At 36.7% G+C, this 26,318-nt stretch overlaps 1 protein-coding gene across 3 annotated transcripts in view; it reads right to left on the bottom strand.

The window, feature by feature from the left end:
- Positions 1–26,318, bottom strand: part of col4a4 (collagen, type IV, alpha 4) — a 165,641-nt gene that overhangs the window by 49,468 nt on the left and 89,855 nt on the right. For all 3 annotated transcript variants that reach the window (XM_039759708.1, XM_039759717.1, XM_039759726.1), the window contains 8 exons: positions 24,725–24,797; positions 21,716–21,822; positions 13,188–13,371; positions 12,674–12,751; positions 11,288–11,395; positions 10,580–10,798; positions 7,390–7,551; positions 1,757–1,927 (listed from right to left, as the gene is read on the bottom strand). In XM_039759708.1, coding sequence (XP_039615642.1) covers positions 1,757–1,927; positions 7,390–7,551; positions 10,580–10,798; positions 11,288–11,395; positions 12,674–12,751; positions 13,188–13,371; positions 21,716–21,822; positions 24,725–24,797 — 1,102 coding nt within the window. The remainder of the gene's footprint in view (positions 1–1,756; positions 1,928–7,389; positions 7,552–10,579; positions 10,799–11,287; positions 11,396–12,673; positions 12,752–13,187; positions 13,372–21,715; positions 21,823–24,724; positions 24,798–26,318) is intronic.

The raw sequence follows: 26,318 nt of genomic DNA on the forward strand, positions 1-26,318 counted from the left end.
ACAGCCAGCTAATAAGAGGCCTTTTTATCTATAGAGACTGTATTTATTAAATACATACCTTTAGTAAGCATAGAATTGATGTAAAACAGCTACTGGGTTCAACACATATTTGGATTTGAATTAGTTTAATTTGTATGTAAATTATTGAGATTTTGTTACAGTGTTTGAATTAGTTTCTTTATAGCTTCTATGATATAACGCTGAGACAGTTTGTTTTTTTATGCCTACTGCAAAATGAGTGTAAACTTCAAACACTGTTTCATCTTTACATAGAAATTTTGGAAAGATTCACTCGACTGCTGCAAGCCAGAAAAGAGCATGTTACTGGTTGGAATGTCGCCGATGGGTTGCCAATTAAACAACCCTGCTATTAAAAGCCCTGAAAACCCTATCAATCAAAAACACTGTATGCAGATATTCTTCTGCCAAGTTCACTTCACGTAGTGTATCTGAACAAAACTGTCTGCTGTAAATCATAGAGCATAGTTAAAAAATGAAATTAATGATTCTGTTAACATGCCTTTTCTGTCCAACAAATGTTATTTGTATTTCTGATTTTGTTTAACCGAAAATGCATTGCACCAACTATGCAGATGTTAGCATTACTCAAAAATGGGTCTTATTTTAGATTTTTGATTTTGTTTTCTCCACAGTATTATTTTTTTTTAAGTTTTGACATGTTTGCACTTCAGCAGTAAGTTTTATTATGAAAATACATTATCTAGAAAGCAAAATATTCTTCAATGCTCTTATTTAGGATGCTATTTCAGGTTTAATCCTATGTCATGTTAGTTGCAACATGATTTTAGGAATACTCTGACATACTTTTCAGGTGTTTACATGGGTGTCACTTGTCATACTTCTAAAGTGCATGGCTCCTGTTTCAGCCAAATATATTGTCATTGCCACACATCAGTGTGCCTGCGAGTACCAGGACACAACCTAAGGAGTACCCTATGTCACCTATGCCATGATTCCTCCATATTATTCTTTTACTGTACTATTTCAGGGTTCTGTATTTTTTAATGCCCTCATCACTGAAAGCCTAAAGCACATAGAAGAGTGCTGCTCTGTTGCTTGGATTGTGCTGTTTTGGGCTGATGAATCCCCCACCCCATCTCCACTTTAGCTGGCCCTCTGTGTACAAGCAACACTCGTATGCATGAGGTCACTTCTAAATAGGAGAAGGTATGTTACAGAAAACATTCAGTAAGAAACAAAACATAAATGTCATGACTGCCACATTTAAATTGTGAAAGTTAAAGTGAGGCTGTTGCTTGTTTGAACCGGACATATAAGTAGAAGCCATTAGGATTATTAATGAATCATTCTGCAAATCCAGTGGTGTTAAAGAAATGTTTACTGGTTAACTGCATTTGTAATGTTTTTATATGGTGAAAAATAATACTCTGTAATATTTAATACTTATCTGTCCTATAAGGAGTTACTGCTTACAGCTTGTGGCACAGAAAAAAATGGAAAAGAATCCAAAGATGTTTGCATTATTTTTACAATAAGTTCAAATGTGATACATGTGTACTGTCTACCTCTTCAATACCAAGAATTTGAGTATTTTCTTGGCAATCCTTATTACTTACTTTTATTTTATCCATTTATTTAACTGTAAAGTGCCAAAACAGTGAAGATATACAGTGTTCTGATAGGATCTTAATTCTAAGCTATGGATTTTAGATGTTGAATGTTGAGACAAGGTATACTAGCAGTTAGTATTTAATTAAACTTTTTCAGTAACTACCTGGTGGTCCTGGTGGACCTGAATGACCAATGTCTCCTGGGCATCCTGGTTGACCCGGGGAACCTTGTTGGCCAGGAATTCCAGGTATCCCTGGAATGCCTTTAAGTCCTTTGATCCTAGGCAGTCCTGGCACACCTGGAAGGCCCACTTCTCCTTTCAAGCCTTTAAAACCTAAAAATAATATCCAAACAAGATTGACAATGTCTAGTTAATACCATCATCAGATAGATAGATAGATAGATAGATAGATAGATAGATAGATAGATAGATAGATAACAATTAAATTAAGCACAAAATATGAACTAGCTCTTAATAAAACACACATAGATAATTATGGAATCTTTACGTATTGCATAAAAAAGAATATAATTAGCCAACTAATCAGCACTTGTAATGCTTATTGGGAGGACTGTCAACTGATTCTTTCTCAAGTGATCTGTTGCATCTTCTAGAGGGCAGAAGACAAAGAAAGTGATGAGCTAAATGAGAGGGATAAATTATCATTTTACTTGCTGAACTGATAACACTTCTGTTTAATGGAATGTGTAAAATAAAGCATGGACTTTACAACCCATAACATAGAGTGAAATTAAGATGACATCTCCCATCTTTATTCTTAAAAGTCTATTTATATTTCATTACTACATAGTAATCAACATAGTTAACATCCTTTCAATTAAAGTACTAAACAACTAAACCAGTTGCAGTATTGTGCTGCATCCTCAATTTCCTCAGTTGTCTTAGAAACATTGACTCTGTTTAGCTGTCTTAATGTTTTTTTGAGTAAGTGTGTCATTCAAAATCAAGTGTCATAGAGGAACTGGCTATGGTATGCATTTTATTTTTAGTTCTGGTTAGTGCCATACCTCTGGTCTTTTTCCATCTGAAATCTACTTGAATTTCTTGGGTTTTCTTAGCATGTCTTCCAAAATGTACATTTTCGTTTTACTTTCTTTTTATATACCACATGAATAGATGTATTTAATTTCGGTATTATTTTGCTTGATTCTGTTAAATAAACACCAAAATCCAATTTGGTGTTTTGCCTTATTCAGTCATTCCATGTGAATATAAGAAAAGAGTACGCTTTAAAAAGAACAGTGTTTTAATATCCTCTACAGTTCTATTTTCACAGCACTCAAGATTCAGAAATATTTTTATTATTACATAAGTAAAACTGGTTCACAAAGACTTGCTCGGACTAATTTTCAGTTATACAACTTTCCCTTTTTGATCGATTTATTTAGAAGTTATCATTCAGAGAACAGTATTTTCTTTTTTCTTAATTGTTAAGTAATTCCTTTATATCATCCCCTGGCCAGAAACCTTGATTTCACTTGTATAGAAATGAAAAAGTGAATCTCTCCTAATTTCCGTCTCCTTTTATGGTAACTTAGTCTTAAGACATTTCTCAGAGTTCACCTGGGTTTCTCTAACGCAGCTCTGTTGTTTTTGTGATGTGTACCTGAGGGTATTAATCTAATTAGACAGCCTGCCTAGGCAGACAAGAAACATAAAAGGTAAGGAATTGGGGAGGAACAAAAACATCTAAAACAAAATTAAAAAGGCATTACAATTACATGCAAAAGAAAAAATGTAAACTGTGTTAAGGAATGTCAAAAGTCACAGCATAACTCAGTGAAAAGGCTGAAGAAAAGTTGTGAAACTGAAAAAATGTAATTTATTAAGTACAGCTGACATGACAGTAGGTATTCTCATCTAGTGAGCATATCAAGATGCCAGATATGCAGCAAGCACATTTATGTTGCACATCTTGCGTAATGTGCTTTGCTCTGTAAAGCAACTATGGTGATGTGCTTTTTATTTATTATCAGTTGAAATATAAGATGTGAGACCATGCTACTGAGTTACCTTAATCCTAAAGAAACCGAAGTTGGGCACACCCTTAAAGTCTGCTTTAGCTTGCCTCCACCTGAATTTAAACTCTGGCCCTATGACCTCAACAGCTGCGTTTCAGAAGAAAATTACATTTACAACTGGTAGTTAGTGAGCTGCTGACAGTTCGCTATCACTTCTCTACACTGAAAAGACTTACACAATCAACATTGTAAGAGTATTATGCTATTGGATTTCTAGCAAGCTTGGGAAAAAGTACTACAGGAGTGGGGTGGCATGAAATTAAGGCAGTGCAGGAATACTGTATGCTGAAATCTATTTGAGAGTGGCACAAAAATCCATCCTGTGCAAGTCTTGCTTAACCCAAATTGAGATACAGAAAGTTCCTAAATCACTTTTTTTATTTTTGCTGTAAACTGAAGGAATCTGGCTTTGAGATGAAAGGATCATAAAAAGACAAAAAGTACAGAATGTCACCTTTTATTTCTGGATATTGGGGCACATACTGCATATGGTTTAACATTATTTAATAACTAGCTGGGTAATTTAATAAGACAATGGGTCTCAGTTATAGTGCCATCGGTGAATCATATATATCAGTTATACTATATAACAAGCTAAGTTCTATTCTGTATACAATAGTTGTATTTTTTTTTTGTAACTGAGGGCTAATGTTATTGACAGCGAGTTTGGTGGTTAAGGTTTTAGGCCTGGGAACCTAAGACCGTGAGGTTGTTGGTTCAAATCCTGCTACTGACACTGTGTGACCATGTGCAAGTCACTTCACTTGCCTGTGCTCCAATTGGAAAAATAAAATAAATGTAAGCAATAGTATCTCAGATGTTATAACTGATCTTGTATAAAGGCATCAGTCAAATAACAAAGCATTAATAATAATATTAGGTCAGTGGGGCTGCTTACTTTTGAACATGCATACTGAATAAAACATTTCTGCATTGGATCAATTTCTGCTTTTTTCTACTTTATGCAGTGACCTGGATTTTGCTGATGGTCAATGAAAAACAAAATTTTTCAGTGAAGTGTATCACCATTTTACAGGAAAAAAATCTCACTTACGGCTTGTTGTTCAACAATGGTGCAATCCACAGCAGAACGTCCGTGTTCATTTGACCTTGACTTCAACTAGACCAACGGTAGAACACTGCCCTGTGTGTGTTTGAACTACCCATAAGCCATCGTACATGTGTTGTATTGCTTCTATCTGTTCCGATTACAGCATAATTTTCAAATTGCCTTCACATTTGCTTTCATACTGTATGTATATCTACATTGAGATCTAATTTGTGGTTGCATGAATGAGCTTTGGTGCCACTAGGCCTGGGCCTACTCAGCCTAGGCTTAGAGCAGGCCATGGCTGAATAGCATATACATATATCCCGGAACCCTACATGTATTGATGTTTTAACATAAAGAGCAAGGCGTAGTAGCTTCAAGCATTGTAACAAAATTTGTGTGGATTCCTGTTTGAAATTCAAGAGCCACTAAATAAAACTGACATTTCACCCTTGGAATTTGAAGCACTGGGGTGTGGTGGGAGGAACGTTGGTTTTTAGCTCTGTGACTGGTAGCTTAGGGTCAATAGAGCAGAAAGCATAACCAAGATGACAGCCAACATGCATCTAAGAGTGCTGGTAGTCAATGGCAAAAAACAGTGCTTGCTAACCATTGAGCTTTGCTTCTTCCTTGAGCTTTACTGAACTTTTTCTTTCAACATGATCACATCTCTTTTTCCAGTCCAGGAAATGCACTATGTGTGTTCAAACAATGCACATGCACAAAAATATTAACAAAACTAAAAAGATGATTGTTGACATAAGGAAGGCCCATGTTGTCCACATTGAGGGCTCTTCGGTGGTACTGGTCAAGAGCACCAAATTATTTGGTGTGCACCTAGCAACTGACCTTTCTTGCTCAATTAATACCATCTCCAGTGCCAAGAAGGCACAATAGCATCTCCACTGCATTCAGTGGCTGAGAATGGCAAGCAAGCCTAACTCCCTGCATCCTCACTACATTCTACAGGGGTACAATCGAGAGCGTTCTAACCAGCTACATCACCGTCTGATTGGGAACAGCAGTGTCTCTGACTGCAAGGTCATACACTATATTGTATACACAGAAAAAAAAAAAGATTATTGCGACATCTCCGCCTTCCATTACAAACATTTTTATTAAGCGTTGTTTTACATGTTGAAATTTTTTGTCCCACTTCTATCTCGTAAAAGGTTCTGTAGCAACCGAACCAGTTCAGTCAGGTTCTAAAAACAGCTTCTAACCCTTGGCTTTCTGAACTCTGTGTTGCCCCCATACCCTCAGGTCTGCTCCTAGTAGTTTATTTATAATTAGTACATTTGTTACATGAGGCGGCAGGGTGGCGCAGTGGTAGCGCTGCTGCCTCACAGTTAGGAGACCTGGGTTTGCTTCCCGGGTCCTCCCTGCGTGGAGTTTGCATGTTCTCCCCGTGTCTGCGTGGGTCTCCTCCGGGTACTCCGGTTTCCTCCCAAAGACATGCAGGTTAGGTGGATTGGCGATTCTAAATTGGCCCTAGTGTGTGCTTGGTGTGTTTGTGTGTGTCCTGCGGTGGGTTGGCACCCTGCCCGGGATTGGTTCCTGCCTTGTGCCCTGTGTTGGCTGGGATTGGCTCCAGCAGACCCCCGTGACCCTGTGTTCGGATTCAGCAGGTTGGAAAATGGATGGATGGACATTTGTTACACTTGCTATTATTTTGTTTTTATTAGCTGTTGTTATTATATATGTATTTATTACTATTTGCTGCAATTCGATTTATTACTATCTATTCATTTACATACTTGTTTATAGTATTCCTTGTCTTATACTTGTCCTGTATTTATGTTTAGGTTGTACTGTGATCTTGGGGAATGTTATTTCGTGCAACTATATGCTGCAATACTGTGTATGGGTAGTATGACAATAAAATCGCTTGACTTGACTTTTCCACTGCATCACCACACTCCACAATCTCCTGACCCTTAACATTTCTCTTACCAGAAGTAAAATCCCTGTGAACTCCTTTATAGCCATTAGTATGGGCTCTTAGAAGTCCAATGACTGAAAACTATGTCAATCAGTTACTTAGACAAAATCACCTTCAAAGTTGTAACAATTTTAGTATTGCTCTCAACCGGATAAATCTGTAACCCTTTTACACTGTCACTTAGCAGTAGGAAAGATTTTCTTAATCTTTTTCATGCTTGAAGCACACATCTAAATTTTCATCACTTCATACAAATTTTCTGTCATAAAACTTTGCAAACCTTAAGATATTCTCCTCAATACCTCTTAAACACCTCACCATGAAAAACACAGTTACAGTACGTTGCATCATGTCTAGGACCATCACAAAATGGGTCACAAAATTTTGACTTCATTATTTCTTATAAGCAGGTCACACTGCATAAAAACTTTAATTTGGTTATATTCTACACGTATACTATAGCATTCTTTTTGGATACTACCAGATGCCCTTTCTAATAGAACTTCCATTACACTTTTCATATAATACACTAAGGAGCATTAATTCATATTGCTTAGTGTCAAAGGCTTTTTGACAATTTAGAGGTTAATATTGCCATTCTTTAAACCGTAATAATTTGCCATTCTTGAAAAGAAACACAAATAATAAGAATTTAGATTCTTAAACAATATCACATATCACTCTCGTATGATAAGCTGTGTCAAATGCAAATGCTAATTTTTTTGTCAGTACCTTTAATTAAACTGAAAATGCTACTTACCTGAAAGCCCTTGAGGACCCATATCCCCTTCAAGACCTGGTAATCCTGGTGGTCCGGGATCACAGACTGCTGGTGGTTCCCCCTGCAGCCCGAGTGGTCCCATGATTCCTGGGTCACCAGGAAGTCCTTTGAAACCTGAAAGACCCGGCTCTCCAGGGACTCCTAAAACAAAGTAAATATTAGATAGATAGATAGATAGATAGATAGATAGATATTTATTTGTCCCCAACCCCTGGCTACTCTGTTAACATGTTACCCCTGCTCACCTTTTAGTACTTGGGTGTCCTTCCTCCCTTGGTCCAGCTAAGCCCTTGTCAACAAGTCTCCCTCCCTACCTCAACTCTGAACTCCCTAAACAAAGGAAGCAAGACTCTTTTATAGGGCCCCAACCACCGTCTGGGTACCCTGCTATAAGCACTCCCAAGGTCCTGGCTCCTGGTGTCATATGCATAGGACTTCCCCCTAGTGGCACCAGAAATTCCTACATGTTAACGCCACTACAGAGGTGTACTGGAAAGTGGCAGACTGCTTGTCCACCTTAGTATTTCTGTGAAGCCACAACACCCCGTAGCGGTCTGGGGAATCTCAAACCCTGTAACAGGGCTTATATTGTGACCTCTGGGGTCTGTGAAGGTAGAGCCACAAAAAAGGATACCACTGCCCAGATAAACTTCTCAAGGGATAAGCCACGGCACAAATGACACTTTTTGGGACAGTTAAGAACTCATGAACTGTTTTTTATTTTCCCAGCCTCTCCATACGACTAGATGTGCACATTTCCTGCAGGCAGTGAAGAGATCGGGGCTTTTCCATGTAAAACACTCTTTTGAGTTCATTAGCAAAGAGCACTTTTCACATTCTCTCTCAGGCCCACTGCACACGGTTCATGAAATAATCAGGAGATGCAGAGAACCAAAGAGTCGAGCTGTCATAGTTAGCAGGTGAGTGTTGGGTACAGAAGACCAGGCAGGCTGTTCCATGTTACTGTCTTACTTAGAAAGGCTCCACTGGCTGGCAATTACAGTAAATCTAAATATGTGAGTAATGTCTGGACACAAATGAGACGACTGGACTCACTGCATTCAAAACGAGTGTTTAACAATATTCTCAATTGAAACTTGTCTGAACTGCTGAACACGTCTGTCAAAGCCTTTTGAGTGAACTTTGCTGTACTGTTATCACCAAATAATTCCCTTGTAATATTTATGGCTAAATGTTTTAATTTGCAAAAACAGTTGTTGTTTATTCACTTGTGTTTGTACTGATATTGTTTATACCACAGGGACAGGCGGTTTTCACCATTTTCACATTTTCATAAAGGATTGTGCCTCAACTGCCACCGCTAAAAAGGCGGTCAGGCGAAATAGAATAATGTAAAACTTTTATTTTTCTTAGTTTATGTTGGCATTTTTGTATGGCTACTAATTTCAATATTTTAAAACATGGGACGCAGGCAGAGGTTTTGGAGCTGGAGTTCTTCTGTGCAGCATTCCACCATTTGTTGAGATTATTCTACCTCCCAGAAAGTGAAGTGCAGGCTTCTCAGCTAAATGGAGTGATCACTTTACTCCAACTCATTGGATTCACACATTCGCTTGACTTCCTTCTGGTGGTAAGAAATTGCTGCCAACTAGTGGGTATGTAGAGCTTTTGATTTAGTGTCATCTCCACTGTTGCATATGAAGATGTCTGTAACTTTGTTTCCTTGTCTTTCAGGTGGCATGTGCGGCTTTGTTAAAATTAATTATTTCTTGATGAGGAATCATTTTTTCTCAGAATAATTTTACTTCAGCTAAAGGATGGATTTCTCTTATTTTTATCAGTGTGAAATTTAGGTAATTCACCAAAAGGCCTTTTTTCACTCATACAGTATTTAACAGGGTAGCCAATTGGTTTTGTCAGTTTCCACTCAAGGTTTGAACGGATGGTAGAAATTAAACGGGTTAATCTAAATCCCTAACGTCTCTCCTGCCTCCATGGCTTTGACCAGACCCTCTGCAATGGGTATGACTTGCACAGCAGTGAAGGCCACTCACAAAGCAATACATTTTTTGTATGCATGGACACTTTTGTTGGGTGGTATTATACAGAAAAAATATTACATTGATTTAAATACTTTGACTGTTAATAACTACAAATATATAAATTCATAATATGTATCCATCCATCCATTATCCAACACACAATATCCTAACTTCAGGGTCATAGGGGTCTGCTGGAGCCAATCCCAGCCAACACAGGGCACAAGGCAGGAAACAAACCCTGGGCATGTCGCCAGCCAACCGCAGTAATATGTATGTATTCTTCACAAACTTTGAAGAATCTTCATACTAAAATTTCAGTTAGCTTCTCTTTAACAGAGACATTTTTTTTTTACGGTAGCTGGTTATGGAGATGCATGAATAATGAAAACAGAAGGACTGAAAGGAGCCCCAATTGCATTTTTTGACACACTTCTGCTGAATAATTTGTTGGCTGAAAGTCCTGAGTGTTAGTGTGTCGGAGAGAGGATGTACAGCATTATTCATCACAGCACTCAGTTTTGTTTTAATTCTCTCCTTTGCTACTACCTCCAGGGGGTACAGAGTGTGTCCTGTAACTGAGCTTGAACTTTTAATTAGCTTGTTGATTGTTTTTAAAGTATTTTTTAAAGTAAATTTAAAGTAATCATAGGACTTCAATATTTAATTGTGCTTCAAGGAGGGCAGAACTACTGTACTTAAAATTATAAACACATCCACATTTGACCGCACACACACACACACAAACAACTAAAAGATTTAGAGTTCTGCAAACAGGTTGGCATGCACCAAAAATGTAACATTCTCAAATGCGTTTAATGCAATGCAGGGTTAGGTCTCAGGGTGCCATCACAATCCACCTCTGCACACAGTGGGCAGTCTAAAGTCACCAGTCAATCTAACTACCAATTCTTTGTAGGATGTGAGAGGTAATTCCACACAGAAATACAGAGAACACATACATAGTATTAGCCCAATATTAGGATGTGGAATTCAAATGCAGGATGCTGTATACATGAGGTGGTAGCACCTCCCACTGTGCTGCAGTACCACAAACTAAAAATGTGTTGTTAGAAATAATAAATATGATATTATAAGAACTAATTTGGTTTGTGAAAACACAAACAGCTGTGAATATTATAAAAATCAAAATGGTATTTCAAAAGTACCATTGATTCCTGGAATTCCTGGTTCTCCAGTATGTCCTTTGAGGCCATTGAGTCCTGGCAAGCCTTTCTGTCCAGGGCTTCCTGTACTGCCGATGGCGGAGTCTCCAGGATGTCCTTTTAGACCAAGTAAACCTGAGAGACCTGGGAGACCTGGGAGACCATCTATTCTTAATCCTTCGGGACCTGTATCACCCTGCTCTCCTGTACTTCCTCGAATACCTTGACAGCAAATATTTGAAATGTTTAATTTTCTATTCAAAAGAAACAACAACAACATTTATTTATATAGCACATTTTCATACAAATAATGTAGCTCAAAGTGCTTTACATGATGAAGAAAAGAGAATAAAAAGGCAAATTCAGAATTAAAATAAGACAACACTTGTTAACATAGAATAAGAGTAAGGTCCGATGGCCAGGGAGGACAGAAAAAACAAAAAAAAAACTCGGCTGGAGAGAAAAAAATAAAATCTGCAGGGGTTCCAGGCCATGAGACCACGCAGCCCCCTCTGGGCATTCTACCTAACATAAATGTAACAGTCCTCTTTGTATTTAGGGTTCTCATGGAAGGACTAGATGATGACATATATCTTATAACCCCCCATCAACAATACCTTAAATCATTCACTGAGCATTTTGACCTTGGCTTTTTTCACCATAAAATCTTTCTGTTAAGTTACATGAACATACAACATGCATCATACATACCAGCAAGTCCAGGTGCACCTGGGAATCCTTGATCACCCTTTTCTCCTTTTGGGCCATCAAGACCATTGCGACCAGGAAATCCTCGGTCTCCAGGAAAACCCCTTTCGCCTGAATAACAGAAAAGAAGACAACAAGCAGTTTTATAAAGTTCCAGATCAGTGAATGCCCAGCACAATTTTACACACATAGAACCTTTAAGGAAATAATAGATACCCATACATTATGAACGATATTTTTATATACTGAGGTTGCAATATGTTTCGTAATTTTTTTCCTTAATATTCCAGCTTTTATATTTTGTGACTTCCATCTATCCATCAATATTCAATCCCACTCACCCAGTTCAGCAGGTGGAGGGCAGAAATAGACAATGAACATCATGCCAGTCCCTTTATAACATTATCTACATTAAATTACTTTCTAACATTGGTAGGATTTTTATTTTTAAGTGGCCATGCTCTTTCACTCCTATAGTATTTTGCTTTATGTACATTTGTCATAAATTATGCTTACAGTCTTTAAACTAAAACTGGGGATAAACAGAAGAATATTAAAATGTGAATGTTGGTAGAAAAACAAAATGTGTTAGTTTCTCGAATTAATTTTCATTTCAGTTGTGTTTGTGGCAATGTGATGTTCACCATAAATATCTTTAAGTAAAATTCCTTATCAGTAGAGGACTGTTTCAAACTTGTGTAGAAAAGAACAAATGACTAGTGTTGTTCTTCGTTCTTTGAAACAAACATACTGCCTACCCTTAGTTAAAAAAAAGGCACTGAAGATAATGCTGCTACCTGAAATTAAAATATCAATGGGACAAGAAAGTGAAGGAAGATAAAAATGGCTTTCTGTAGAATTACCTACATTTTAACATTGTGTTAGCTATTAGCCTTTTGGTGAAGAAAATGGCTATCTAGATAAATTCAATTGAAATGTCAGTGCAGCACAATCCCACATAACTAAGCGATGTAGTTTGGACCATGCTCTGTAGAGAGGATTTGCTGTAATGGTTACCGCATCTTCTGACTACATGCAGATTGTGACTGATACTCTGTGAATGAGGATGTTACACCTAAGGTTCTTAATCGTGTAAAAGGGAGCTGGATAAAATACTGTAGTGAAACATTCATCTTTTCCAGCCTGAATATCAAACCCAGTCACCAACATGGTGTATGGAAATTTGTCCATTAGTTTGGGAGGAACAGAAAAAAATTATACGCAGGTTCAGTAGATACGTTAAATCAGTTAGATAGTCTCAGTTTACATCATCATGCATTTGTCCTCAGTCTTTACTATACCTTCATAAAAACCATCCCACTTTTGAATGCTGTGGCAGTACAAACAGTTAAAGTCTAAAATCTGAAATAAAACACTTTCCGATATTACCTGGGACTCCTTGAAATCCTTTTGGACCTGGGACCCCTGTCATATCTGAAGGTGGGCAAGGTGAAACAGGCTCATCTCCTGTTTCAATTGACAAAATACCAACAAAGTTATTGTATCTTGATTGCTAATTATTAATTACAGAGAATTATGTTAAACTTTTATTTTTTAATGGTATTATTGGGTATTTACCAAAATATATATACACAAGTCTGTTATATTTGCAATATTTACCCATTTCACTCACATTTTACAGGATATTTGTGTTTTGTAGCATATTACAAAAAATACTGTATGTTGCTACCCCAAAGTCCTAAACAGGTTGTAGAAAATGTATCAGAGCAGCTTTCTATTTACTGCCTTCACATCCTGCAATAGCTGAACATAGGTCTTCTATAAGAAGTACATCCAGAAATAATAACTATAAAATAAAAAAGTGCTTGTGAACTTTGTAGTATACTGTGCATTACCTGAAACTGAGCTCCACCAAATAAAGAATACTGACAGTATCGCTTACCTTTCTGTCCTTTATTGCCTGGGGCACCAGTGATACCTGGTGGACCTGAATCTCCTGGAAAGCCTCGTTTTCCAATGGGGCCCGCAATTCCAGGTCCAGGAGGGCCTCGGAAACCTGTTGGACCTGGTTGCCCTTCTGAACCTGGTAATCCCTTTTCTCCTTTCATAATAGGACCCCTTTCTCCCTATAATGAAAAATTAACAATATTCTATTTTTAAAACAAGAATCAAATATATTTGATATACCATCCCAACCTTATGGCACTTACATTTGTGACTATGCTATCTAAAGGAAAACAAAAGCAAGTCGTGATGGACTTGACCAGGAGAAGAAAAGGAAATTAAAAGGGCCTACCAAAAAAAGAACCTCAAAAGGCAAGTAAAAGTCATTACCATAAACTTTAACAAAACAAAGATCCTTTCATGAAGATCTTTAATATGGAGTCATTGGTAGTGTCCTACCCCACATTGAACAGACACGATTTAACACCAAGAATGTTGTCTCTCCTCTCTCAACTGCATAGATTTAATGAGCACTCAGGTACACAAACCATGAAACTGTGCCAAAGTCACATTCCTGAAGGATGAAATAACCTATTTTTACAGGATTAAATTGTGTATTTAATTTCATTTATTATTTTTAAATGAAAAATCAGGATCACGGAAAATGCAAAGTTTTTACTTTTAAATGTCTTACTTTTTCATTTTTCCAAATGCTTATAATGCATATCAGAACTTATCAAGGGAAGAAACTATGACTAGCATCGAAAGACTATTTGATAAAGTTGCTTTTTATTTTGGCTTATATGGCAGTGTTGTGTACATTCCAAAGATAGAACCTTCAGACTACAGTTCCCGGAAACTGCATGGAGAGGCTAGGAAGTGAAGAATTTACGTTTGGCCTAGAACAGGGTTCATCCAATAGGTCTGACCTGACACATTTCCTCACTTACTCCTGGACTCTCTAATTCAATCATCCTGTCATTCGAACACATTTTAGATCAGTTAAAACTTCTCAAATTTGTATTGATGCAAGATAAGGGATCATGGAGAGTATGTTTCACTGACTTCATTATGGCATTATAATATAACAGACAGCACATTTAATCATTTATGAAAAATGTACCCAATCATATAACTTTTACTGATTAACTAGGGTGTTATTTTGGTTAAATGAAACCATTGCAACTACCTAAGTGAAAATATAATATCACTTTAAGTCCCAATAAACAATGCAGTCACAATAAATGCTAAAATCCAGTATTCTACAATAAAATTCTTTATTTAAAGAATTGATATTTCATGATATTGTTAATAACCATCATTTCAAACATTCATCTTCCTTAACAGGTGCAATGCATTGTAACAGCCTGAGGAATGGTGGAGGAACAAATGACACACAGACACAAAAAACAGTTAATAGCTCTTAGATTAACCACTTAGCCTTTATCTGATGGGGACTCAGCTTTGTGTGACACCTGGGGCCTCATGCATAACGCTGTGTGTAGAACTCACACTATAACATGACCTAAGCACAAAAGGTGAAATGTGCTTACGTACAGAAAAATCCAGATTAATAAATCTGTGCATTCGCCAACTTCCGCATTCTTCTGCTACATAAATCCCGGTCAGCTTGAAAAGTAACGCTCGTGCACGTGCCTGCTGTCCCGCCCCAACTCCTCCCAGAATTACACCTCTTTGAATATGCAAATCAATATAAATACCCCTTAAGCTCAGTGTTCTGTGAAAAGACAATGGGAAAAGCAAGAGGGAAAATGGAAGAATTTCAGCAAATACCAAGTGGAAGCAAGGAAAAACATACTATTTGTTGGTTTAAACAATGGTATAAACAACAAAAGGAAGTTGATCGACTGACATAGCGTGTCGGAGAAACTCGAAAGCTCAAGTTCACAAAGTCGCACAGTGCCCGAAATAAAAGATGAAGTTGTCAGATATAAAAGTCGCCGTGAAGAGTCGTAGCCCACCATCTGAGTTTCATATGAAAGCTTATTAAGGCACAGAGAAAAAAAAAGGCACACAGTGGGGAAAAAGCATGAAATGTCAACTTCAATCTCAAAATTTCCACTTTAATCACATAGTTTATTTTGTCATTAAAGTAGAACATCATAAACTTCACCTTAAAATCAATTAATTTACTAGTTTCTTAAATCCTATTGTAACTAAAGTAGCACGTTTAATGCTTTGTTTGGTATGTGTTCTTCTAAGTGCTCTATGTGTGTGAATTACATTTGTGATATAACAGCTCTCTGAATAACTATAACTGTAATGTATACGTGATATCATTTTCATGATGATAGGAGATAAAGTACGTTATTAAACATGGGAACATGGTGGTGCAGTGATTGTGCGCGACCTTCAATGAAATAATTTATTGCAGCAGTGCGTTTTTAGATGTGTCGTTATTTTCTTTTTCTGCTTTATATTCAATATATATTGGCACGGTGGCCCCTGGGATTTGGTGGCCCTGTGCAGGTGCACAGTTTGCACATGCCTAATGCTGCCCCTGCAGTAATGTCTCTTTCAGATGTATTAACCTCCAATTCCTGTCCTTTCTTTTCTTTCTCCAAGTAACCGATCGCCACACAATCAGCTTTGTAATAGACGTAAAGCCATCTGTAAGCTTATAACGGCGATTTTTTTAAAACTTTTATGGAACATTGAAATATCTTCATAGTACATGTTTAATTATTCTATCCTTCACGCCAGTCCCAGTGAAGCATACAGTGCGGAGCAGGAACAATTCATGAGCGGAGCGCCAGATCCTTTCTAGCGTAGCAACACCATGTCCAATAATTATTAACAATATAGATTATTTAAATGAAGTTAAAGTTTTATCTGTATAATATAATAAACATATTTTGCTGCATTTCATCTTAAAAATGATATCTTCATCATATATAAATACACGCTCTTTAAAGTGGCTCAGGTTGTGCAATGTTATAACTGTAGTGCAAGTTTACAGTGAGGTGATTGCACTTATAAGTACAAACAGGTCTACAAGGAGCAGTTGATGGACTGATTGAGTGTGTTTAGAGCTCTTGGGATCAAACTTTTTCTGAACTGTGAGGTCCATACAGGAAAGATTTGAAGCGTTTGCCATGTTAGAATAGGACGCATGGCTGAGGCAGCATGTGCTTGATGCTGTATACTGATAATTCTCTTTCCGATCAGCTGTTCCGAGTGGTGCAGTGAGAGTAATATGGAGTAAGATGATCTGCTGTGGCAACCCCTAACAGGAGCAGCTGAAAGAAGAAGAAGGTGCAGTGAGAGAAACAATATTAAAGCAGTTATGGTATTTTGAATAGTTTGACCATTCCATGGACCATTAAATTGCTATTGGTTAATTACAATCAGATGCATAAATATTAAGAAACAATATGCGGTTAGTTTCTGTGTATTTATAAAGCCGCGTCATGAAAATAATGAGTAATCACACAAGAACAGTAGCACTGCTTTGACGCTGGGTGCTGCCAGTCTGCAAAACTGAGCGGAGAACTTGTGTACGACAGGGTATGAGGTACCGTGGAAATGTGCGTGGCTTTACGCCAAGTTTAGGTTTTATACATCGCGATTTGAACGTGGAAATATTCTTACACAACATTTCTGTGCGTATGCACCATTTATACATGAGGCCCCTGGTGAGTACTTACAAAGTCCTCTTAATAAGCTCTCCTTAGCATACTGTTCATCTTTGCATTCTTTTTTTTAAGCCCAATATACTTCGTTTACTTTCTTGAAATGAGAGTTAGTGTATTTCTCTCTATTATAAAAAAAATCTTGAGAGGGAGACGAGACGTGATCAATTTGATGTCACACGAGACAAGGCAGTGAGACAACATTTAAAGCAAGTTAATGGACATCTAACCTAGCAGTTATTGGAAAGCTTTTGGCAGACACACTTCATGTGCTCCCAGCTCTTAAAACAGCAACAATCAACAAGCAGAACACGCAACTCGCTAGCAGCAACAGCAAGCCAGCAGATGATCCAACCGCTTCTCTATAGCGTGCGTTCAGCCCCCCCACCCATCACAACGCGAGTGGCAGAGATGCGAAGTGGCAAAAGGACAGCTGCTGTACAGGCTTTGAAATAATCAATGTACTGAGTGACAAGCAGAACACGCAGCTCGCCAGCAGCAGGAGCAGAAAGACATTAGATGATCCAATGGCATCTCCTTAGCATGCATTCAGCCAACCACAACGTGAGCAGCGTTATACGTCCTGCAAGAAAGATATTTAGCCATGCCTGGGGCTGGAAATAAAGGACAAGTATTGTTTTTACAAACGTTTTAAAGTAAAAGTGAAAATAATGCATATGTAACAATTCCCATGAAAATAACAATCTCTTTAAATTGTATATCTGGTAAACCAAACCCGGGGGTGGGTGAGCAAAGTGAGCAGGGTGCTCTGCCCCCAAGTTTTTATGAAAGGAATCAGGGATCATAATGTAGTCAGGAGTTCAGGCCTTGGGTCATTACCAATGAATGGAAGCTGATCATCAAGTTCAAAATGCAAGGAAAAAATCTGAAGTCTAAAGAAACAAAGCAATTTGAACACTGTGAATTCTTTTAACAAAAATTAGATTTGTGCACAAATACTGTTTTTTTATCCAAAACTGAGGTACTAAAGGGAGGTTAGCAAAGCTTTTTATATGGTCTTTCTATTGAACTAGGGTAGTTCTTGGCAACATCTCCAAAATTTCTGCCATTCACAATGAAACAAATATTGTGTGATAACAAGGTGGCAAATATTTTGTACCTTTTAATTTCACCATAAATGGAAAAAGTGGTGTTATTTTCGATTTTGATTAGGTTCCTAATTAGATGCAAACATATTGAAAATACGTGCAGAAAAATGTACAAAAATTAATAAAGCTGGCTAATCATACCACCATGGTGTTCAGCACACCTCCCTTTATGCTGCCAAAACACACAAGGTCTTGCCCCCTGCACATTCTCACCTGCGTATTTCTTTACCATTCACCCCTGCAACATTACTTATAAATTTTAGATAACTTGGTATATATGGAATAATCACAATTATCATAAAATTAAGCTCAATTAACTTACTACACAAACAACACAGACTGAAAACACAATTAAAATTATCAACACAAATACATGAACATGAAGAAATTACTACAAAAGACTCTTCCAAAACTGCAGTCTCTGCTGTTTTATTATTTACCAAAGAATTGAAATATACAATAAAGTCTGCATAAATTCTGTGTATGCACACTTATGCTGCATTAATTTCAAAAGAAATCTTGCCTGAATTTGACTACTCATTCATTTCAGACCTTCAGGCTTGTTTATCGCCTGGTTCATTTTTCATTTGTCGTTTTAAGGGCAAGCTTTTATTCACCCTAAGGCACAAAATTTTGGTTGTTATTTGTATCTCTTTCTTTCAGATGGTATACATTTCTTACACATCATATCTTTATAAGATAAAAGTGATATTATTCTTAATTGACGGCATTTTAGTTGCTCCGCTTTGTCCGTACTTACATTGTATTTTCTCTTTTAAGGTAATGCTAAACTACATACTGTACGTTAATGGTTCTGTTTAACCATCTTCCCAACCTCTGCTTGTCTACTGTGGCAAGAAACTTACTGTTTTTACAAATTTTTTCCATCATGGTTACACATAATGCTATGCATCACAACATACTGTAAAGCAGAATGAAACAGGAAACAGAAGCAAATATGTCACTGTATAAATATGGCACAGCATGCCTTGCAATATTTATTAATATGTAATTTAAAATGTGTTCGCTATTAAAAAAGAGCAGCAGTAGTAGTTGTAGAATGATCGACACATGCAAACAATCCCGTGAACTTCTTACATGCATAAGTGTCTACTGAACATTTGTGGCTGTGTAATAGTATTTAAACAACCTTTGTTACTTTAGTACAAAACAAAAAGCTTAAAGCAAGACTTATTTGAGTTAAATGGACTCATCATGCTTTTAAAAGTAGAATTAATTTTTAAGCTGGAAACAGTATCATTTTAGTCTATAAACTATCTATATATATATATATTGTAATAAAAGTATGAATTTAACAATACAATTAAAATTGCTAAATTATAGTTCTTTATATATGTCAGTCTGCAAATTTTAAAAACCTAAAAAAAAAAAAAAAATTAACAAGTGCCATCAAATGATAATTTCTGTACTTATCAATCACAGCTATTTTTTCACACTCTTGGTATCCATTAATATGATTGGGAAATTGCATTCTTAAGCATTTTGTTATATTGAGCCTGTTCTTGAGGTTTGAAATGGGGATGCTAGGGCAACAGTGAAATCGTGCGGATAAAATTCTTAAAAAACTTCCTAAATAAACGGCCTAGGTTTCAGTTTCTGAAAACATGCCTTCTGTGTTGCTGAGGTATGTTTATAACAACAAAGGGGAATTGGAGGTTATAAATTTTACTACAAATTCTTGGCACTGTTCTTGTTCTGTTTACACTAAACATCGTGGATAGAGTTTTACATAGAGAAATAAAATAGTAATAAAGCTGTTTAGCACAAGATTGCCTTTCTATTAAAAGGGTTTAAGACTGAACATATCTGGAATTTCAACATAAGATAAAAAAAAGAAATTTGTGTTCACAGTTTCAATCGACCTCCTTATGGTAATCACAATGCCTTGTCAGGTGTCCATAACGCCCATTTTTCTACTTTTGTCTTTTCATTAAATCTCCTAATTGGGATATTCTGGTTTCCCAGATGTGCGTCACACAACTGCATGTATATGTTATGATATGAGACTGAATAAATTAAATGGCACCAAATGGGACAGACAATAACCAAAGTCAACAAGTGTCATATACAGTATATTGGAACACAAGCTGACTTTTAATTATCATGTAATGAATAAAACGGGTTAGAGTTTGTGGACTAAAGTCTTCCTGGAAGCAACTTTTAGCTTCCTCTAGTGTTATGGGAAATGTAAAAAGGCAAAACGGATTAGTGGCAAAGTCAAGGACAAGCATAATGGTCAGAATAGTATAGAGAAGTCAAAAGTAATAATCATATAAAGCAACGTTTTTCCCCATATGTGTCTTCATGACCGAACAATTTAGTCCACTGTGGTATATTGTGCTTGATTCCCTTCTGTTATTTGAGCACAGTTGTCAGAGACATGTCCCCTTTGATAAATTGAATAAAGTCATCAGAGCATGCTGTTCCCTTTACTTAACTGGATGTGATCGTCAGAGTTGTGAAGTCCTGCAGCCCACTGCCATCATAAACAAGAGTAATTTACAACCTAATGGCGGCAGGCCACAACTTAATGGTTGAGAAACACTGATGTAAAGCATATGTATGGGTGACTCTTAGACACCAATTTAATCTGTAAGACCATGTACTGTATTATTTACATTTATAAAAAATGCTTCACTTAAGAACATAACTTTCCTTGGCAAACTGATGTATAATAAGACTGTAAAAAATAACTTTCATTTGAAAAATAGCAAACTTACCCATTAATACAATTAAAGCAACACACAATACTATTGCTAAATTATGTATTTTTTTTAAATAGCCCATAATGTGTTTATATTCCATCCATCCATCCATCCATTAGTCTAAAAAGGCTCATTGCACATATTTTTTGCAGCTAAAAGTCTTTTAATTTTTTTTTCCCATTCATCATGTTATAATCCCCAGATCTTTCATACATAAGTATTGTCAGGGATGCCAGGGGCAACAACCCAGCCGGGGCGCCTTGAGGGACCCGGAAGAGGGTCTACGCTCACCATGGATCACGTGGGGGCCACCATCCTGGTTGGTTTGGAGGCCACGGGTAGAGGGCTTGGAAGCCCAACCCTGTAGGGACCTGTGGTCACCGCCAGGGGGCGCCCCAAAGTGCCGCCACACCAGGAAGTGCTGGGGGGAAGAGGGGCAGGGACACCCAGAGAGCTTCCGGGAGATCAGCCGGCACTTCCGCCACACTGGGGCGTGTCCAGGGAGGAGTGCCGGGATACACCTTGAGCTCATCCGGGATGAAATAAAAGGGGCCGTCTCCCTTCCTTGGAGTCGGGTGGAAGCAGGACAAAGCAGGGGAGAGAGTGTGGAGGCGGCCCGAAGAGGAAGGCATTGTGTGGCCATGACTGTGTTTGGGGTTTGTGTGGCACTTAAATTGTGTAAATATTGTAAATAAACGTGTGGTGGTGGAAAAACAACATGTCTGCCTGTCTGTGCCCGGGTTCCTTTCACAGTATTTACATCTTTTACATAAGTCCGTGACTCTCCACCAAATTTTCTTGAAATGTTCATATACTGTATGTGTTGTGTATAGCTAAAACTAATAGTGTCTTAATTATCTTGACAGGAAAACTTCCGTATTTCACCAATGTTTATCCTAAATTCCATGTTGTGCTTCACTTTTCAGACATATATATGCCCTGTATATAAAGTACATAATAAAAATGGTGCTATTTTATATCTATACAAGAATAACAATTCAAGCACAGAAAATGCCTATTAATATTCAAAGAACTTACGGTTTCTCCTGGTTTTCCCATCAGTCCATTGAGACCATCAAGACCAGGTCTTCCCTGTACACCTCCAAATCCAACATACCCTGGATTTCCTTTCTCTCCTTTGTCACCTAAAAAGAACAAAAATGCATAGAAATGAACTGTATAGTACTTTAGTCAAGAAGCCTGTTTGGAAGCCAATACCTGTAAAATGTAATTCTGTCATCCACTTTGTTTTTCAACAACAAAAATATACTACAAAACCACAGCTAATAGACAAGTGAACACATACAGTGAAAAAAAAAATAATGAAAAATAAATGAGGCTTAAATATTTAAACACACTTACAGTATAAGACAATCATCTAGTCCACACTAAGCCACAAAATTATTGAGTATTGCTTGAAACACTTCATTTTGTGGTTGGTCTTAAAAATTCTGCAATGGACCTAAAAATCAATACGTATCAGACATGAAAGAGATCATTTGAATGATTTTAATAGAACAATACCTGGGTGAAGAAGTCATGTTTTCTGCAATGATACAACTTTTGTTTTAAAATGCCTTGTAGCTGTAGTGATTAGCTGCTGCGTATAGTTGTAATTCTGATAATTATTTTGATAGTGCTATTCGGTGAATATTATGATACATAAACACCTTCTTGCATACTCTTGTCAACTTCATTATTGAAAATTGATACTATGATAATAACATTTTTAATTTCAGCCAGGATTTCTCCCCTGGCTGGGATTCACATCAATGTTTTATGTTGTCTTTGTTTATTTTGGTTTCTTTTGTATATACCATATTCATTTTATTTCTGTTTATTTGCTGTTGATTGTATTTTTGTTTCGATAACTCAGTGATGTTACATGTATGTTGTGGATGGTCCTCAAAGAGATAGGGCCACCTGCTAATCGCCAGCAGGAACTCCACTGTGCCTATAAAACCAGAAGGTTTCTGGTGGTTCATTTGGAATGTGTTTGGGAGTTTAGTGAGTGTTTCTTTGCATAGCTTTTGTAATTATTTGGATTTTTTTTTGCCTTGACCATTATTTAAATGGGTCTTTTTGCCTTTGTGCTCCTAAGGAGCTTCACTGTTATAGAAGAGCAATTTTTGTGAAGCACGTATTTTTTTTATTTATGAAGATTGTGTTTACTAGCAGGGGTTTGGCAGTTATAATCCCCTCTAGTGGGCATTTTTGGAAGTGTTTTCACAACTCCTAGTTCATGACAAACATTCTCTTTTCAAATGTTATGATACCTGTGGACATAATGGTTACCAAGTACAGCATTCAGTGTCTATTTCCAAAACAAAACTTTAATGAAAGATGATGTAAAAGTAGAGTTGTTTAGCTCTCATTGCCAGACGATGGCTATGTTGAGAGCAACCATACGCCAGTCATGAAATACCAGGAAAGAGAAGGTGGTTAAAATTTGCTAGTTACTCAGCTTACTGTAATGTGTAATTCAGTTGACTATACATTTCACACTGTTCTGTAAGAAAAATGTCAGTATGCTATAAGAAATATTTGACACCTTAAGTTGAATAATTAAATCATGCAGAATAATGATCCAAAACAGAAATGTAAACCTGAATTAGAATTTATGAAAAGAAGAAAATCATGATTTCAGGGGAAAAAAAAGGTTAACGTCTTGGTCTGAACAACACAGATCTAATATAGCAGTCCCTACAGAAAGCAATATATTGTAAAGTCTTTACCAAACTGCATTCCAGAAATCATGTTCAAATGTTATAATAACTAGTACATACAACCCAGTGACACCAAATGTTATAGGAGATACGTAAGATAGGGGACCTGATGTTTGTTATCCTAACCTACAAGCAAACCTAGAAACATCTAAATAGATAAAACTCATCACTTAATTTAATCAATATGCAGTTGGAAGGAAATCAATTACCAAGGTTCACAGAAATGACACAGACCAAACCATTGATTCTAACACAGACTCTGCATCCTTGTTTGTCTGGTGCAATGACTCGCTAACTCTCCCACCTTGAACAGCTTTCCTACAGCTCCAAACACTCCCTTTCACCTTATACTTTCTTTTCACTCATTTGTCACAGTTCCTGTATCTCAACTGAACCTTTGGCCCAGTTGATTTCTGATCCACCAGCATAACAGGATACTTACAGAGAGTGGATTTTGAATGTCATTCTGTTTCTACTTCTGGGGAAATTCTTTGAATCATGCCTGGGGTCAAGACTGCCTTTTGGAAGATCTGGGGCCATGCCACTGAGGTTTTCTTTGGTAGCTCGAGGCATCCCTTCTCCCTAAGCCAGTTTTTATAATTAAGAGCCAAAAATTACAAGGTAGCTCCTAGGTTGGTTGCCTGTCCTTCTACACAATGCAGATGAGTTCTTACCCATCCTGAATGGAAACTCTTTACTGTTATCTGTCAGTCCCAGATTGAAATGTCAGGAATAAGGGACCCTTAGGAAGAAGCCTATGAAAGGTGATTCCATTTGTATGTAAGAAATGAGTGTGGGCGATGCTGTGGGGTAATATTTACTTATTAATTGTTTTAATTAACTAAAGCTACTCATTTATAAAAGGTTTTAAAATTAACTAGACACATAGAAATGCGCAGGTTTATTGAACTTTTCTTCTTGTGTTAGTACTAGGGTGAATGAATCTGTTAAATTTTTTACATTTAAGATTTCTCATTTAAAGATTTACCAATGTTGTTTCTTGTCCTAGTGTGTATATAAAAACAGGGAACTCCAGTTTCTGAATTACATCTTGCCTGAAGAAGGGGCCTGAGTTGCCTCGAAAGCTTGCATATTGTAATCTAGTTAGCTAATAAAAGGTGTCATCTTGCTTGGCTTTTCTCTTCATGTGTTATAAAAATTAGGTGATGAAAAAATCCTGTTTTGCTTTGTCTTGTTTTCTTCCTTTCTTTGAAAACTCAAAATTGATTGCCCCCCCTAAAAAAAAACATCTCATTAACATATTTAAAAGATTATACTGTACATCATAAGCCATGTATTAAAAAAAAAACCACTAAATTACCTTTAATGTCCATCATAGTCATAGTGCCTTTCATCCCCTTTTGACCTGGTTCTCCTGGTATCCCTGGCATACCCTAAAATCAAACAAGTATAGGAGTTTGAAAAAATATTAAATCTTTCGGCAGTACATTTCAAGGTTGTAGTTACATGCACCTGACATTCTCATCTTAAATTATTGTGTCAACATATTAGATCTAATTCACTATCCTGTGCAATATTTCCAAATCTGGAGAGAGGGGAAATTTAAATTAAATTTGCTGAAAGTGTCACAAAGTAAACTGAATGTATTGTTTGTTACCTAATGTTTCTCTCTTCATAAGCCTTTTGGTATACATATTAAATATTCTTCTTAGACACCATATTATCTTTAATGTTAATACCAAGAAATATTTTCTCATGTTAAATTGTCTGGGTTGATATCAATTGCAAGTAAGGCAAAATGACAGATAAATAAAATATCTGCATCATTGTAGACCTAAAGGTGTTGTGAGGCAATATTAACTATTTAATTCAATCATCAATCATTCATTTTCCATACTGTCTTTAATTTACCAATAAAGAATAAACAAATGGTGAAAGCTTTAGACGTGTCTGTAAATTAAAGTGGCTTTTATAACCATTTATGTTTCATTAAAATGTATGCAGAAAGTCAAATGCATAGCAATACAGATCAGTATGTTATAGCCTTTCCAGACAATAGGTATTTTTTGCCAAGATAGGCTCAAAAGGCATAATGTTACAGAGTGAACAATGATAACTCAATGGATGTTTGTGTTTTGACTAATAAGGCTTATTTTTTTTTAATGATTAGAATTAATGACAAATGGCACTGCAGCCATCAGCACTGTAAAAGTTGTGGTAGTCTGCTTTTCTCCTATTTCTGTAAGATGCTTTTTAGCTAAACTGGTGTCTCTAGTTTGGTCCAGTGTTAAAGAGTTTGGGGGGGGTATGGGGATGTGAGAGAGTGTCCACTATGATGGAGGGGCACCACATTCCTGCTGTTATACCAGTATGGACATGATAGGATTTGGCTTCATGTCACTATCTATTCAACTAATCAAATTAAGAAAATTAATGAATTGACTGAGGAATGAGTGTGACTTCTGTCATTCTTTCGTATTTAGTGAGGTAGAAAATGAAAAAAAAAATATTCACTAGTTGTAACCTTTGCAAAATATTTTATTACAGTAAATTAAGTTTTTCTTAATGTGAGTGTATTAATTTTACTTTTACGTAAATGGAAATTTGATGATGGGGTTAAAAATTCACAATCAAGTTATGTTCAAAACATTGAGGATAGTTGATTTTAGTATGGTGTCTATATAAGTGTCTTGAAACTCGAAACTGATTTTCATGTCTTAAAACACAAATCTTCGCTGGTACATGACTACATACCAGGAATTCTAACAGAGATATCTGTCCTGAATCGTGAAAAACAACAATAACTAGCAAAATGATTGATTTTTTTTCAAACTAGTCGATCTGTTTGCCTTGTTACAGATTCCAGTTTGGTCCCATACCTATCCTCATATCCTTTTAAAATGGTTTATCATATGATCAATGATAACTGCCATAGAAATTGTTGTAATTTAACT

Source organism: Polypterus senegalus, chromosome 1 (genome assembly GCF_016835505.1).
Source record: "Polypterus senegalus isolate Bchr_013 chromosome 1, ASM1683550v1, whole genome shotgun sequence".
Classification (NCBI taxonomy): domain Eukaryota; kingdom Metazoa; phylum Chordata; class Cladistia; order Polypteriformes; family Polypteridae; genus Polypterus; species Polypterus senegalus.